Here is a 16,229-nt window from a genome sequence, read left to right as displayed (position 1 = left end):
AGAGAGTGTGTGTGTGTGTGTGAGAGAGTGTATGTGTGTGTGTGAGTGAGTGTGAGTGAGTGCGTGCGTGCGTGCGTGCGAGCGAGTGTGAGTGAGTGAGTGTGTTTGTGTGTGAGAGAGTGTGTGTGTGTGTGTGTGCGCGTGTGAGTGAGTGAGTGTGTTTGTGTGTGAGAGAGTGTGAGTGTTTGTGAGTGAGTGTGCGTGCGTGCGAGCGAGCGAGAGTGTGTTTGTGTGAGTGTGTGTGTGTGTGAGAGAGTGTGCGTGTGAGTGAGTGTGTGTGTGAGTGAGTGAGTGAGTGCGTGCGAGTGTGTGTGTGTGTCCGTGCGTGCGTGCGTGAGTGTGAGTGCGTGCGTGCGTGAGTGTGAGTGCGTGCGAGCGAGCGTGTGTGTGTGTGAGTGAGTGAGTGAGTGCGTGTGAGTGTTTGTGTGAGAGTGTGTGTGTGTGTGAGAGAGTGTGTGTGTGTGTCCGTGCGTGCGTGCGTGAGTGTGAGTGCGTGCGAGCGAGCGTGTGTGTGTGTGAGTGAGTGAGTGTGAGTGAGTGCGTGTGAGTGTTTGTGTGAGAGTGTGTGTGTGTGAGAGAGTGTGTGTGTGTGTGAGAGAGTGTATGTGTGTGTGTGTGTGAGTGAGTGTGCGTGCGTGCGAGCGAGCGAGCGAGTGAGTGAGTGTGAGTGAGTGCGTGCGTGCGTGCGTGCGTGCGTGCGAGAGTGTGTTTGTGTGAGTGTGTGTGTGTGTGAGAGAGTGTGCGTGTGAGTGAGTGTGTGTGTGAGTGAGTGAGTGAGTGCGTGTGAGCGTGTGTGTGTGTGTGTGTGTAACTCACCGAGTCTCCAGCGGCCCATGTAGTAGAGCTGTGTGCTCAGCAGCAGTGTAGCCAGTATGTGTATGACAGAGAAAATGATCCAGAACGCTGTGTTACCCTTACCAAACACCTGAGACACACACACATTTAGACTCGTCTCAGAAACATTCATGGTTTTTCTATCAGGTTAATGATAGTTTCTGTCTCCTAACCGACCGTTGACCCCTAAGCCAACCCTCATAAAAACCTGCATCACTAGACTGAAATATAAACATGATTTGGCTGATTTATGAGATTATACACTTGAATACAAAGATGTGTGAGAGTGTGTGTGTGTGAGTGAGTGAGTGAGTGAGTGAGTGTGTGTGTGTTTCTCACCACTCCCAGCACAGAGAAGAATATGACAGCAGCCAGACAAGCGTAAGCGGAGTACGCACTGGCGTTGATGTCCGGGTGTCTCTTCTGATACAGCTTCAACATACACAGTCCAGCAATCATATACATGAACGACGTGTCTGAAACACACATCCGATGAACAAGATCAGAGAATACCAAACTTTACTATCAGCCAAACACCCCTTTGAGCTAAAATACTTACTGGAAGTCACACTGAGATTTTAAGTTAAAGTCAGCATGAAATGAAAATCCACCCTGTCTATTTTCTAAATGCATTAGGAACAAATACATCCACGCATGCTTATTTTTTTCCCAATCAACAACCGATACACAAAACAAAGTCCGGCTCCACATTTCTTATTTTTCAATAATGCATTACACTCAGATGTACGTCACAAAACACCTGCAGTTCCCTAAAAACCCCAGTTTGTGAAATCGGATGAATCACAGCAGCAGCGCAGAACCGGATCAATGCCTGAATAAATACAGATCACAATTCTCCCACGATTCTGAGCTAAACAAAATAATGTGACAAAATATGAATTGCTGCAGTCTATTTAAAAGCGTTTAATTAATTTGAATGAATTATTGAACGTTTTAATATACATGTATTTAAAATATAATATATTTAATACTACAATTTTTAATATTAACATTTTGAAAAAGTGGTTTGAATGAATGATTCAGTGACTCACTCATAAATTCTTCACTTGTTTCATTACTGGATGAATCAGTGTTTTTGAACAAATCTCTTGAATGAATGATTCAATGACAAATACATATTTTAACAGTGACTTGTCGCCACCTAGTGGAGAAACAATGCAATCGACACAAATGTTATTCGAAGTGCCAATTACTTTTGCTCGCTACCATAGACAGTGTTTATATCCCAACTATAAACTTTTATTCCAGTATTTCTGTGATCACATGAATAACTGTAAGACACTGAAATAATACAGTGTTTGTGAAGCTGTTTCTTACCTAAACATGGTAACCGTCCACTCTCTGTGTCAGCAGAAGTGCAAACGCAGATCTGAATGTTCCGATATGATTCTCTCAAACGTTTAATAGACACGAATCGTTGTCATTTAGAAATGAGATCGCGTGGATGTTTGAATCGAGATCGCGATCTTTTAATGATTAATCGTGCAGCTCCAGCCTGTGGTGCATGAGCTTCATCACACACTCACCGAACTGGAAGTTGGTGTAGTTCGGACAGACGTGGTAGCAGGCGCTGAGTAGCCCCTCCATCATCAGAGCAGTGCCCATGGCGTAATACAGGCCGAAGTGCTTGGGAATGCCACACTCCTGAAGACAAACAGCTGATCAGAACATGTGTCTGAAGTGCTGCAGAGAGTCCGAGCGATATGATGCTTGTGTTTGTGTTTCTCACCAGCGCTGTGTTCTCGTTGCGCTCGAGCGCGCGGTTGTGAAGGATGTCCCTCTGTAGGACGATGAGCAGGAACAGCAGCCCCAGCAGCACATAACCCAGGTTACTCAGGATGTTATTGAAGGAGCTGAACACATCACGACACTCACATTTACCTTGTCCTTGTCCTTGATGAGAACAGGCTTTATGCTGTTTATTATCCACTGATTACTTCCAAAATGCAAATCGTTGCAAAGCAGCTTCACAGAAAATTAAAGTTTCTACATTATATTTAAGAGTAGCTTATCAGTGGAGACTATGTCAGGTTGATGTTCATATGGAAGAAATGTGACCTTGGACCACAAAACCAGTCATAAGGGTCAATTTTCTGAAATTTAGATTTATGCATCATCTGAAAGACATCAACATCTTTCCATTGATGTATGGTTTGTTAGGATAGCACAATATTTGAAAATCTGGAATCTGAGGGTGCAACATCAACATCTTTCCATTGATGCATGGTTTGTTAGGATAGCACAATATTTGAAAATCTGGAATCTGAGGGTGCAAAAAAATCTAAATATTGAGAAAATCATCTTTAAAGTTGTTCAAATGAAGTTCTTAGCAATGCATATTACTAATCAAACATTAAGTTCTGATATATTTACGGTAGGAGATTTACTAAATATCTTCATGGAACATGATCTTTACTTAATATCCTGATGATTTTTGGCATAAAAGAGAAATGTATAATTGTGACCCATACAATGTATTGTTGGCTATTGCTACAAATATCCCCCAGCGACTTAACACTGCTTTTGTGCTGCAGAGACACAGATGTACAGTAAAAATCATGTAGTTAATGACATGTATTCAAATAGACAGTGAACACTCTCAACAGCTATGATTATATGTTGCGACCAAATTTATAGCAAAATGTTGTAGTTTTGTGTGAATGTCTGAAGAATGCACACACACACACCTTAGTGCTCCAAGAGGGTGCGCACACAGGAAGTTATAATAGCAGATGTCTTGGTTTCCTGTGACATTTACAACCTGTCAGAAAATACAGGATAATAGTCATCATGGAGTCCAATCAAGACACGGCATGAGACACAAACAGAGATTTCATACCGTCTGATAGGTGATAACCAGCTGAATGACAGGAAGAGCGTAAAACACTGCGATCGTAGCGATGTTCCTGCAGTGAAAACACACACACAGCACAGTCACCGCAGGTATAAAACAAGCACACACTACCTGTCCTGACCCGTGTGTTTGAGACTCACCAGAAGTAGATCTGGTATTTCTTGCTGAGGATGCGTTTGTCTTTACGAGCGAGATCAGAGACGCACAGGAACTTCTGTGAAGGACAGAGATCACAGTAAATAAACACACACACACAGTTATAGTTGTGTGTTTTCGGTAGTTCGAGCACCTTCGTACGGACGATGTTTTTGTCCGAGTCGATGTCGGCCAGCGTGTCGTAATCGTCCTCTTCTACTGAACTCAGAGACTCGTGTCGACTGCGGCCGACGCTCTCTAAGGAACGCTCTAGAACACAGAAAACACAACGCTGATCAGCAGATTTCAGATTTATATCACCATTATGGATGGATCACTGAATGAATTCCTGAAATAGACGCTGACATCATTCATTAGACTTTCCATGCAAAATCTTTCAGCAGATAGGGCACCTGATTTACTCCTTTGCATTTATGCATTTAATAGACAAATACAATTAGAGAAATTATCATTTCTAGGGCTGCCCCCTAATAGTCCACTAACCGTTAGTCGGCCAGAAGAGGCTTGGTCAACCAAAATTTAATTAGTCGCAAAAAAATGTATAAAACCCCACATTGGCGAAGTCACGCAGATCGTTAGCAGCTGGTCTATGTGGTAATACAGTACATCGAGCAGGACATCCAAACGCTCGCCTATCATTCATCAACCTCAAATATAGCTTATCATCTGAAATATGTTAGTAGCAGCATCTTTACATGGCCGCTCAATCTAATGTTAACCTAATCTTAACCTACTCTGTCGTCTTTGCTCATACAGATAAGAGTAATGCATGTTTCGAATCAGTAAAGACTCTACGTTTATTTGTGTGCACTCACAATAACAACAAAACATTGAGCTTTTGTAAAATAATGAAAGCAACAGGATGCACTTTCTGCCGTCTCGGTCTCCGTGAACTTGAGCGCGAAACTCTGTGTGAACCTTCTTTACAGACATGAAAAATATATCTAGAGAGCGAAATGTCTACTTTCAAATAATCCAATTCAAGTGGAAAACAAATATTCTCAGATGATGTAATCCGTATGAAACATGAAGACAGGCGCATCACTACTGCGGAGATGACGAGTCTTGACTTCATCTCTTAAACCGGGAACAAAGAAAGCACTAGTTTAGCAATAAATTATTAAACTGTTAATGCAGACTCCTTACTGTTTTTCCTGACACGTTCATAATTATTACTTCTGCGGTGTGCCGTGGCAAGCTTTGCGTGTGTGCTTGAGTGCTTATTATATGTAGGCTATTAAAGGCTCATTATAACGATTTAAATGGTTTATTAATAAACGTGCGATTAGTCGACTAATGCTTCAAACGAACGACTACTAGTCGACCAGAAAAATCTTTAGTCGAGGGCAGCCCAAATCATTTCCAATGCTTTTCAGGACATCGGACCAATATTTGTGGGATCCTGATTTTGGATTGGGTGGGATTTCATATGGAGGTGCTGATTGGCTGATTTATAAAGTGGGCGTGTCACCAATGCGGATGGCTACATGATGTGCTGTGAGTATTCGCCGTTTAAAAGTCTCTGATCCTAAGTGGTAAAAACACACCAATCAGAAAGCAGAACACACAGCCAATGAGAGGGCAGAGAACTGGCAACATGAATATATTCTCTGTGTGTGTGTGTGTGTGTGTGTGTGTGTGTGTGTACCTATGTATCCGTAGTTCCCATCGGCCGATGCTAAACTGTTAGTAGCAGCTTCAGAGCTCAATGTGCTGCCGTTATCAGCTAGAGAAACAACAGACAGATTAAAACACATCGGACACAGTAAGAATCAATCTGAATGAAAACTTTCACAAACTTACCAAATGAACCGTATTCATACGGAGACACTTTTCCTGAAACACACAGTAGGTTAGATAGATGCTCGTGTGTGTGTGTGTGTTGGATGTAACGTCATCTAAATCTTCAGTACTGAATATCACACACAGTTCAGTTACTTACAGGAGTGACGCCACATTTACAGGAAATCCACACAGAACTGATCTAAACAACTAGTATAATAGTCTTTACTGTTTCAAACACTGCTGGCATTCATGTTTCTTTCTACAGAGATCATTTGATCATTTAGCAGAGTCACTCCTGTGTGTAAATGAGGCCGTCATGCCCAGAGCTGAGATTAAAAGATGTTTCTATTCACTGCTAAACAGGAGTGTGTTAGTGCTGGGTTAGTTTACAGCAGTGATGTCACAACTACAGATGTGCACAGGAAGTTTCCGTAAAGAGAGTTTGTGAGCAAATGAAAGCAGGAAGTGTCGTATCTTGCACACACACACACACACACACACACACACACACACACACTCACACACACACACACACACACACACACTCACAGAGACGGCATGCAAATAAATCACACACAGATCTTACCCAAGAGAGACGCTAAACACACAAAGATGCCGAAAATAAAATAAAAGAATAAACACTTTAGTAATAATGTCACTCATTACATTAAAGACATTAATAATTCTGCGATCCGGATTAATTAATAGATTACAGCTAACACTCCTACAGGTGTGTGTTCGGTTACCTGTCTCAGCAGGTGAGGTGTCGGCGTTCAGAAGCCCCTCCCTCTTCCTGTTCATCCTGAGAAAGACAGACTGTGATTGGCTGTCATTTAATCGTCACACGTCATCATGAAAACCATTGATTACTGGATTTATTCAGTGTCGCTGGCATCATGTTTCAGGTTCAGAGCAGCATCCGTGTCATAATCATTTCAAACACAGCGTCGTACCTCTTATTCTCCACACACGCCATGAGAAACGTGAGCAGATAGAAGGACAGGAAGATCCCCAGGCAGAAGAGCATCCCCATCACATACACCTCCGCTAGAGAGCAGACAGAATGAACGAATGAACTGATGGACGCTTGAATGAAGGACTGTGTGAATGTGTAGTGCTGCTCACAGTTAATGGCAGGAGAAACAATCACATCCAGAGTTTTACTGCGATTCCCAGCATCCAGCAGCTCATCTGAGGAAACACACAATCACATCAAACATGGATTCTGATTGGCTGCTGTACAATAACACTGTGCTCTGATTGGCTACAGTAAAGTAACACTGTGCTCTGATTGGCTACAGTAAAGTAACACTGCTCTGATTGGCTGCAGTACAGTAACACTGTTCTGATTGGCTGCAGTACAGTAACACTGTGCTCTGATTGGATACAATAAAGTAACACTGTGTTCTGATTGGATACAGTAAAGTAACACTGTGCTCTGATTGGCTACAGTAAAGTAACACTGTGTTCTGATTGGCTACAGTAAAGTAACACTGTGCTCTGATTGGCTACAGTAAAGTAACACTGTGTTCTGATTGGCTACAGTAAAGTAACACTGTGCTCTGATTGGCTACAGTAAAGTAACACTGTGTTCTGATTGGCTACAGTAAAGTAACACTGTGCTCTGATTGGCTACAGTAAAGTAACACTGTGTTCTGATTGGCTACAGTAAAGTAACACTGTGCTCTGATTGGCTACAGTAAAGTAACACTGTGTTCTGATTGGCTACAGTAAAGTAACACTGTGCTCTGATTGGCTACAGTAAAGTAACACTGTGTTCTGATTGGCTACAGTAAAGTAACACTGTGCTCTGATTGGCTACAGTAAAGTAACACTGTGTTCTGATTGGCTACAGTAAAGTAACACTGTGCTCTGATTGGCTACAGTAAAGTAACACTGTGTTCTGATTGGCTACAGTAAAGTAACACTGTGCTCTGATTGGCTACAGTAAAGTAACACTGTGTTCTGATTGGCTACAGTAAAGTAACACTGTGCTCTGATTGGCTACAGTAAAGTAACACTGTGTTCTGATTGGCTACAGTAAAGTAACACTGTGCTCTGATTGGCTACAGTAAAGTAACACTGTGTTCTGATTGGCTACAGTAAAGTAACACTGTGCTCTGATTGGCTACAGTAAAGTAACACTGTGTTCTGATTGGCTACAGTAAAGTAACACTGTGCTCTGATTGGCTACAGTAAAGTAACACTGTGTTCTGATTGGCTACAGTAAAGTAACACTGTGCTCTGATTGGCTACAGTAAAGTAACACTGTGTTCTGATTGGCTACAGTAAAGTAACACTGTGCTCTGATTGGCTACAGTAAAGTAACACTGTGTTCTGATTGGCTACAGTAAAGTAACACTGTGCTCTGATTGGCTACAGTAAAGTAACACTGTGTTCTGATTGGCTACAGTAAAGTAACACTGTGCTCTGATTGGCTACAGTAAAGTAACACTGTGTTCTGATTGGCTACAGTAAAGTAACACTGTGCTCTGATTGGCTACAGTAAAGTAACACTGTGTTCTGATTGGCTACAGTAAAGTAACACTGTGCTCTGATTGGCTACAGTAAAGTAACACTGTGTTCTGATTGGATACAGTAAAGTAACACTGTTCTGATTGGCTGCAGTACAGTAACACTGTGCTCTGATTGGATACAATAAAGTAACACTGTTCTGATTGGATACAGTAAAGTAGCACTGCTCTGATTGGTTACAGTAAAGTAGCACTGCTCTGATTGGCTGCAGTAAAGTAACACTGTGTTCTGATTGGATACAGTAAAGTAACACTGTGTTCTGATTGGCTACAGTAAAGTAACACTGTGCTCTGATTGGATACAGTAAAGTAACACTGTTCTGATTGGCTGCAGTACAGTAACACTGTGTTCTGATTGGCTACAGTAAAGTAACACTGTGTTTTGATTGGATACAATAAAGTAGCACTGTTCTGATTGGATACAGTAAAGTAGCACTGTTCTGATTGCCTACAGTAAAGTAACACTGCTCTGATTGGATACAATAAAGTAACACTGTTCTGATTGGCTACAGTAAAGTAACACTTCTGATTGGATACAATAAAGTAACACTGTTCTGATTGGCTGCAGTACAGTAACACTGTGCTCTGATTGGCTATAGTAAAGTAACACTGTGTTCTGATTGGATACAATAAAGTAACACTGTTCTGATTGGCTGCAGGACAGTAACACTGTGCTCTGATTGGCTGCAGTAAAGTAACACTGTGCTCTGATTGGCTACAGAAAAGTAACACTGCTCTGATTGGCTGCAGTAAAGTAACACTGTTCTGATTGGCTGCAGTACAGTAACACTGTGTTCTGATTGGCTGCAGTATAGTAACACTGTGCTCTGATTGGCTACAGTAAAGTAACACTGTTCTGATTGGATACAATAAAGTAACACTGTTCTGATTGGCTGCAGTAAAGTAACACTGTGCTCTGATTGGCTGCACTAACCAGGTAAGAGCGGGTAGAATCGCAGTGATCCTCCGCATGCCTCGTCTTCAGTCTTCACCACCACCACCACATAGAAACTGTTGCTGGGGAAATCCTTCCTCTGAAACACACGGAACACACATCCTCACACAATAATAATAATAACAGCAGTGCACTGATTCTGTGTGCTGGTGCGCCCGTCCCCGTCAATCAAACAGATACATAAATATATTTCAACCATGTTTAATTAAAAATGCAAATAGACACTGAATGCGAGATAAAAGCCACTGCAAACATTTTAGTCAAAAAGCGGCAAACATTTTAGTCACATGACCTCAATGCCTGACTACAATATTACATACATGAAAAACAGTTTCAGTGATGGTTAGGCGACATAAAATGTCATTAGCTTCGTTTAAAAACATTTACATCAGTGGAAAGCTCTTGTGATGAGCAGTGTGTGTGCGTTACCTGCACTGTGATGGCGGCTGTGGTGGTCATAGTCTGATACATTCCAATAAATGCCACATTATTATCCAGATCATAAACCGGACACTGGACAGACCGAGAGAGACAGACAGATATCACCGTATGCACATCTGACTGACTCTGACATGTGTGTGTGTGTGTTTCTCACCTGGATGTCCTGTATTGACATAACTGAGCAGGGGAAGTTCTTCTGTGAGTTCACCTTCACAATCACTGTGTCCACACCTTCCGGAAACACGTACCTAAAGAACTGCGCGCACACACACACACACACACACACACACACTCTCTCAAAGTCATTACACTGACTCCATCACTGCAGGAGTCTGTGTATAAATCTATATTTTGGGGGCAAGAAGTGAGCTAAACCTGACAAAACCTCCTTTTGGAGATCCCTCATTTGTAAAACAAAAAACAAACAATATAAAAATAAAGTAAATGAAGTGTTTTAAAAGGGAAAAACCTCAGAATGTTTTCTTTTAGGTTTTGTGTATTGGTTAGTGTTCATTGTTTATAATTAGCTATGATATAGTTAATTATTATGATATTATAATTATCATTATACTATAGCTATGATAATTAGCGGTGTCACGATGTACTGAAACAAACTGTTGTCTAAGCTGTTTCTTGGCAATGCTGGTGCTTTTGAAATGAATCCGAGTGGTTGATATTATGATAATGTTCTGAGGGTGACAGCGACCCCTGCTGGTCAAAATCTGCCCTGTGATTACCTCAAGTTCAAACCAATAGTTCACACAAAAAATTATCATCCTGTCATCAACCTTTCTTTCTTCAGTGAGACACAACATTTAGAAGAATATCTCTGTGTTTTCTGGCAATACAGTGGAAGTTTTCCTTTTTTTTCCAATTTAAAAAAAGAATTCTCTCACAGATTTGGGTGAACTGTGCCTGTAAGTAGTTTGTGTCTGCGGCTGCTGTGTCTGGCCCTGCATTCATATTTATCATGATTCTTCTGTCATTATAGTAAACTACACACATCTCAATGATGACTTCATGAACACGCCTCCAGCTTTACTTCAGCTGTATCGGTTATTTAGATCCTTCAGAAACAGGATGTCACACACACACACACACACAACCTGTGGTTGGGACGGCGTCGCATTGAAGCTGAATTTCTTGTCTGTCCTGTGAAGAGAAAAGAGAAGCATGACATTCCTAAAGATCAGAGCACATGCTCTTCTGATGCAGATGGGACACTATAAAGCTTCAGGCCACGGGTTTAAAGCAGTGCACCAAGAAAACAGTGAGACTGAACGGCTCTGGATTAGGGCTGCACGATATATCGTTTCAGCATCGATAGTCACATCGCAGGACGTGTGATGTTTAGTAAACTGATCGTTATATCCACGTAAATCCTGCTCTGCTTCATTAGTCCATTAGAGGAATTATTCAGAAAAAATAAGGATTAAATTCTCTTCCAGTGACTCGGCATCAGTGTGGAAAAGTCTAAAAGAAATCACCAATTACAAGACACCATCCCCCAGCACTGCGGAGAATCAACACCTGGCAGACGATCTGAACGAGTTCTACTGCAGGTTTGAAAAGACACCCCACACCCGCCCTGAACACCTCTCCACACAACCATTCACACCTCCAGCAACCCCCCTCTCCCCCACACCTGCAATTCAGATCAGCGAAGAAGAGGTGCGCCAGGTCTCCCGGAAGCAGAAAAGGAGAAAAGCACCAGGCCCAGACCCTCCCTTCTCTCCAAGAACTGTACTCGTCCAGAGTGAGCAAAAGGGCCCCTCACTATGGACCCCCCACATCCAGCACACTCCCTCTTTGAACTGTTGCCATCTGGTCGACGCTACAGAGCTCTGAGCACCAGAACGGCCAGACACAGGAACAGTTTCTTCCCTCAGGCCATCCATCTCATGAACACTTGACAATAACTGTGGAACACACTATTTATTCACTCATACACTTATTTATCTAACACTCATACTCAGTCTACATTTCAATTTGCACATAATATACCTGTACATACAATTGTCGATTTGTATATTTTTATTCCTTATTTACTTGTTCTATTTTTATTATCTGTGTTTTTTGTTCTGTCACTGTCATTCTGTTACACTGTGGAGCTTCTGTCATGAAAACAAATTCCTCGTATGTGTAAACATACCTGGCAATAAAGCTCATTCTGATTCTGATTCTGATATTTATACTGATTGTTTTCTTTGCTCACACACAGACTACACCGGATGCGACACAGCGGCACATAATTTGTACTTTGTGTCAGTCATAAACAGAACGTGGCATCAGTTTGCTGTCGGGGATTTGTCGCGTCGCGCAGCATCCAGTGTAGACAGCATCACTGATTATAATGCGTTCTGTAGAGCCACGCAGATGCACGTGAACACTGAATTACATTTGTTCCTGAAATACACATATGCGCAAAGTTACGTCAAAATGCATGTCTCTGCAAGTAAACGCAGTTGCTTATAGCTCAGGTGAAGGTAAACAAAATGTTCAGTTAATATGCAATATTATTATTCAATGTTAATATGCAGTTTAATGTTCCGGAGGCTTTCGGTGTCATGAATGTTAATCAATCAACAAAACAGAGAAAAATTCAAACAGATTTATTAGATTTAATTTATACAGTGAAGACTATGCACTTAGGGCTGGACAGTAATTCAATATCAATATGTATCGAGATTCAATAACGGCGATATGATTTTTAAACACATTTCGGATATGAGCACCGCACGTTTCACAATCAAAACGCATCGCGGGTGTTTTATATGAATGCATCTCTGACAAGTTTCGATGGCATTTTTATTGTATCTGATGAAGTAGCGTTCACGAGCGGAGCTGCTGTGATCACAGCCGTTACCGGGGAAACCGCTGTTACTAACGCTCCAGAAGCGCCTCCTGCTGGCAGACAAGCAGTTTGCATTTTCAATAATAAACCCGTCTCTAGCAACGTGTTTCTGTTGTTGCTCAATTGTTTTTGTTTTCTGCAGCGACTCGGAGCACTCTTCATACTCTTTATCCTGGCTAAATTGTTTTCTATGTATTTCTGTGATGCGCAGCTGTATTTTCAGCATCATTCCTCCAGTCTTCAGTGTCACATGATCTTCAGAAATCACTATAATATGCTGATTATCAATATTTAAAACAGTTGCGTACATTTTTTTTCAGGATTCTTTGATGAATAGAAAGATCCAAAGATCAGCATTTATCTGAAATAAAAAGCTTTTGTAACATTATACACTATTGCATTCAGTATCATTTTTATTATTTTTTTGGTTAAGAAATTATAGAAATTAATACTCAGTATTAAGTATTTAGCAAGGATGCTTAAAATGCATCAAAAGTGATGATAAAGGCATTTATAATGTTACAAAAGATTTCTATTTCAGATAAATAGTGTTATTGATATCGGAATTATATCATATTGACCGAAATTAAGAAATATATCGTGATATAAATTTGGGCCACATCGCCCAGCCCTATATGCAGAGTCATTTAACATTTGATTATCCAGTTTCTGTACCTGAATACTGTTAGACTCACCTGAAAAATATAATAAAGCACTGTTAATTTCATTTGTATCTTTATTCTACTATATTTATGTTTGTAATTTGTTTATTTTCTATGCTGATTTACACACCTACAAAATCAAATCACCCCAATCATTGATTATTTTTTCCCAAATAGAGCTATTCAAGTCATCTGGTGATTTATTTTTTTCATATTGCAGAAAAACTAAATATCACAATGTGAGTGTTTTCCAGGATGGTGCAGCCCTAGTGTGTATCAGAGTAAAGCGCAGCGGGAGATGGACTCTGCTCAGTGACTCACTGCAGCGTGAAGCGGTCCACGCGGCTGACGCGCAGCTGATACTGGACCCCAGCGCTGGACAGCGTCGACACGTCCACGAAGAAGAACTGCGTCTCTGCCACGGCTTTGGTGGGCGGCTGACACAGCGTCCGGCCCAGCTGTGTGTACTGGTACTTCCTCTGATACCTGCGCACAGACAAAACACTCTTTCACAGCCTTGCACAGGGCTTCTCTTAAAACACAATTATTGAGTCACCACTTGTAGTACACTTGAACTCATCTTTCATTCACTAGTACACTCAAGTGTACTACAAGTGGTGACTCAATATATTTTTTAAATACAGAGATAATATGTTAAAAGCACATTTTATTTCATATCCATGGCGTCTCAAAACAGCACAGTTGAGTAGACTTAGAATCATTGTTAGTATAATAATAGTATATAAAAATTATATTAAGTATAAAAACAGAGCACTTTAAGTACATTATGGAAGTGCACTTTTTTCCACCTGGGGACAGAAGAAAGAAACTCGTACAGGTTTGGAACGACATGATGGTGAGTAAATGATAACAGTTTTCATTTTTGGTGAACTGTCCCTTTAAAAAAATACAAGGTGAGAGCTAAACAAATTAGTTTATTGCTTCATTTGTGCTGCTTATGCAAAAACAGAAGTTCATGAGGAACTGAAAGATCAAAGTTCACACATGATTGAACAAATCATCATATCGGAGTCCAAAATTAACTTTGACAGCTGATTATCACCTGACTCCAGCAATATTTCATATATATACACTGTCTATATACACACACACATATATATATATGTATATAGTTATTATGTACTGAACTGTATAAAACAATGTACACTGACACTGTATATTATGAATATTGATGGCTCCTTGACAAATTGCTTTTGTTCCTCATTTGTAAGTTGATTTGGATATGTATTAATTTCTAATTTAGTTTAACCCTAGTTTAAGTTTTAAATTTGCCATAATCTATAATAATACTTTACCTCATATTTAGATTTTTTGCTGTTATTTTTGGAGCCTGGTGAAGTCAAACACACATTTGAGCATCTCACACTCACTTTGATCAGGTTATTATGGGATGTACTCACAGGCCTCGGAGGATGAGGGGAACCTGGAAGGACAGAACGGCCTGTTTCTGCCGGACCACGAACAGAACCGGACTCGGAGCGCTCTCCGACAGCAGCTCCACGGACACACGCACGCCCTCCGTCTGAGAGAGACACACACACACACACAGAGAGACAGAGACACACACAGAGAGAGAGACACACACACACAGAGAGACAGAGACAGACACACACAGAGAGACAGACACACACACACACACAGAGAGACAGAGACACACACAGAGAGAGAGACACACACACACAGAGAGACAGAGACAGACACACACAGAGAGACAGACACACACACACACACAGAGAGACAGAGACACACACAGAGAGAGAGACACACACACACAGAGAGACAGAGACAGACACACACAGAGAGACAGACACACACACACACACAGAGAGACAGAGACACACACAGAGAGAGAGACACACACACACAGAGAGACAGAGACAGACACACACAGAGAGACAGACACACACACACACACAGAGAGACAGAGACACACACAGAGAGAGAGACACACACACACAGAGAGACAGAGACAGACACACACAGAGAGACAGACACACACACACACACAGAGAGACAGAGACACACACAGAGAGAGAGACACACACACACAGAGAGACAGAGACAGACACACACAGAGAGACAGACACACACACACACACAGAGAGACAGAGACACACACAGAGAGAGAGACACACACACACAGAGAGACAGAGACAGACACACACAGAGAGACAGACACACACACACACACAGAGAGACAGAGACACACACAGAGAGAGAGACACACACACACAGAGAGACAGAGACACACACACACAGAGAGAGAGTGAGTTAGTGTGAGCGCTTCATGTGTTTCTCCAGTGGTCAGTGTTGTGATGCACTCGTGCCTTGTTTCTGGAGACGGTGTGGTTGTAGGAGTAGATGGTCTGGTTGTCGCTGGTGACCGTGTCGTCATACGTCACATCGAACTGAGCATCTCTCTGGACGACCACGTTAGCGCCGGACGACGCCAGCATCAGGACCAGCAGGACCGGACAGAAGCGCAGCATCCTGGATCCGTCATCAGCCTGAGACCTGAAGCAGGACACCAGCGAGTGAGTCTGCAGCAGCACACACATTCACTGCATACTCACCATACTTCATCTGAGCACACACCCAGAGTTCTGTGCTTCTGAAAGAGGTCTCAGCGAGGTTGCTGTTATTTGATCAAAAATACAGATCTTTCAAAAATTACAATGTAAAACAGCTGTTTTCTGTGTGAATCTCTGTTAAACTGTAATGTATTTCTGTGATGCGCAGCTGTATTTTCAGCATCATTCCTCCAGTCTTCAGTGTCACATGATCTTCAGAAATCAGTATAATATGCTGCTTTGATATTATAAGTTATTATTGGCACTCAATTATTAACGCTAGCACTTCTCACACACTAACAACACTCACACGCACACTCACACACTAACAACACTCACACACTCACTAACAACACTCACACACTAACAACACTCACACACTCTCACACACTAACAACACTCACACGCACACTCACACACTAACAACACTCACACACACACATTCACTCACTCACACTCACAACACTCACACACACACACACACACACACACACACACACACACACTAACAACACACACACACAAACAACACTCACACACAA

At 41.6% G+C, this 16,229-nt stretch overlaps 1 protein-coding gene across 4 annotated transcripts in view; it reads right to left on the bottom strand.

Moving 5' to 3' along the window:
• Nucleotides 1-16,229, bottom strand: part of sidt2 (SID1 transmembrane family, member 2) — a 32,074-nt gene that overhangs the window by 10,814 nt on the left and 5,031 nt on the right. For 3 of the 4 annotated variants that reach the window (XM_016241132.1, XM_016241134.1, XM_016241131.1), the window contains exons 2-22: nucleotides 15,445-15,631; nucleotides 14,518-14,639; nucleotides 13,418-13,582; nucleotides 10,687-10,732; nucleotides 9,735-9,836; nucleotides 9,569-9,652; nucleotides 9,119-9,218; nucleotides 6,776-6,841; nucleotides 6,604-6,697; nucleotides 6,397-6,452; nucleotides 6,237-6,248; nucleotides 5,669-5,701; nucleotides 5,514-5,591; nucleotides 3,999-4,114; nucleotides 3,850-3,923; nucleotides 3,695-3,761; nucleotides 3,543-3,616; nucleotides 2,585-2,708; nucleotides 2,382-2,499; nucleotides 1,174-1,310; nucleotides 817-925 (exon numbers count right to left, since the gene is read on the bottom strand). In XM_016241132.1, the coding sequence (XP_016096618.1) occupies nucleotides 817-925; nucleotides 1,174-1,310; nucleotides 2,382-2,499; nucleotides 2,585-2,708; nucleotides 3,543-3,616; nucleotides 3,695-3,761; nucleotides 3,850-3,923; nucleotides 3,999-4,114; nucleotides 5,514-5,591; nucleotides 5,669-5,701; nucleotides 6,237-6,248; nucleotides 6,397-6,452; nucleotides 6,604-6,697; nucleotides 6,776-6,841; nucleotides 9,119-9,218; nucleotides 9,569-9,652; nucleotides 9,735-9,836; nucleotides 10,687-10,732; nucleotides 13,418-13,582; nucleotides 14,518-14,639; nucleotides 15,445-15,606 (1,939 nt within the window). In that variant the 5' untranslated portion in view covers nucleotides 15,607-15,631. The remainder of the gene's footprint in view (nucleotides 1-816; nucleotides 926-1,173; nucleotides 1,311-2,381; nucleotides 2,500-2,584; nucleotides 2,709-3,542; nucleotides 3,617-3,694; nucleotides 3,762-3,849; nucleotides 3,924-3,998; nucleotides 4,115-5,513; nucleotides 5,592-5,668; nucleotides 5,702-6,236; nucleotides 6,249-6,396; nucleotides 6,453-6,603; nucleotides 6,698-6,775; nucleotides 6,842-9,118; nucleotides 9,219-9,568; nucleotides 9,653-9,734; nucleotides 9,837-10,686; nucleotides 10,733-13,417; nucleotides 13,583-14,517; nucleotides 14,640-15,444; nucleotides 15,632-16,229) is intronic. The other variant, XM_016241135.1, reaches the window with a different exon arrangement.

This window comes from Sinocyclocheilus grahami, unplaced genomic scaffold (assembly GCF_001515645.1).
Source record: "Sinocyclocheilus grahami isolate Dianchi unplaced genomic scaffold, SAMN03320097.WGS_v1.1 scaffold613.1, whole genome shotgun sequence".
NCBI classification, from domain to species: domain Eukaryota; kingdom Metazoa; phylum Chordata; class Actinopteri; order Cypriniformes; family Cyprinidae; genus Sinocyclocheilus; species Sinocyclocheilus grahami.
The sequence above is the reverse complement of the archived record's forward strand: the minus strand, read 5'-3'. Positions and strand labels throughout refer to the sequence as shown.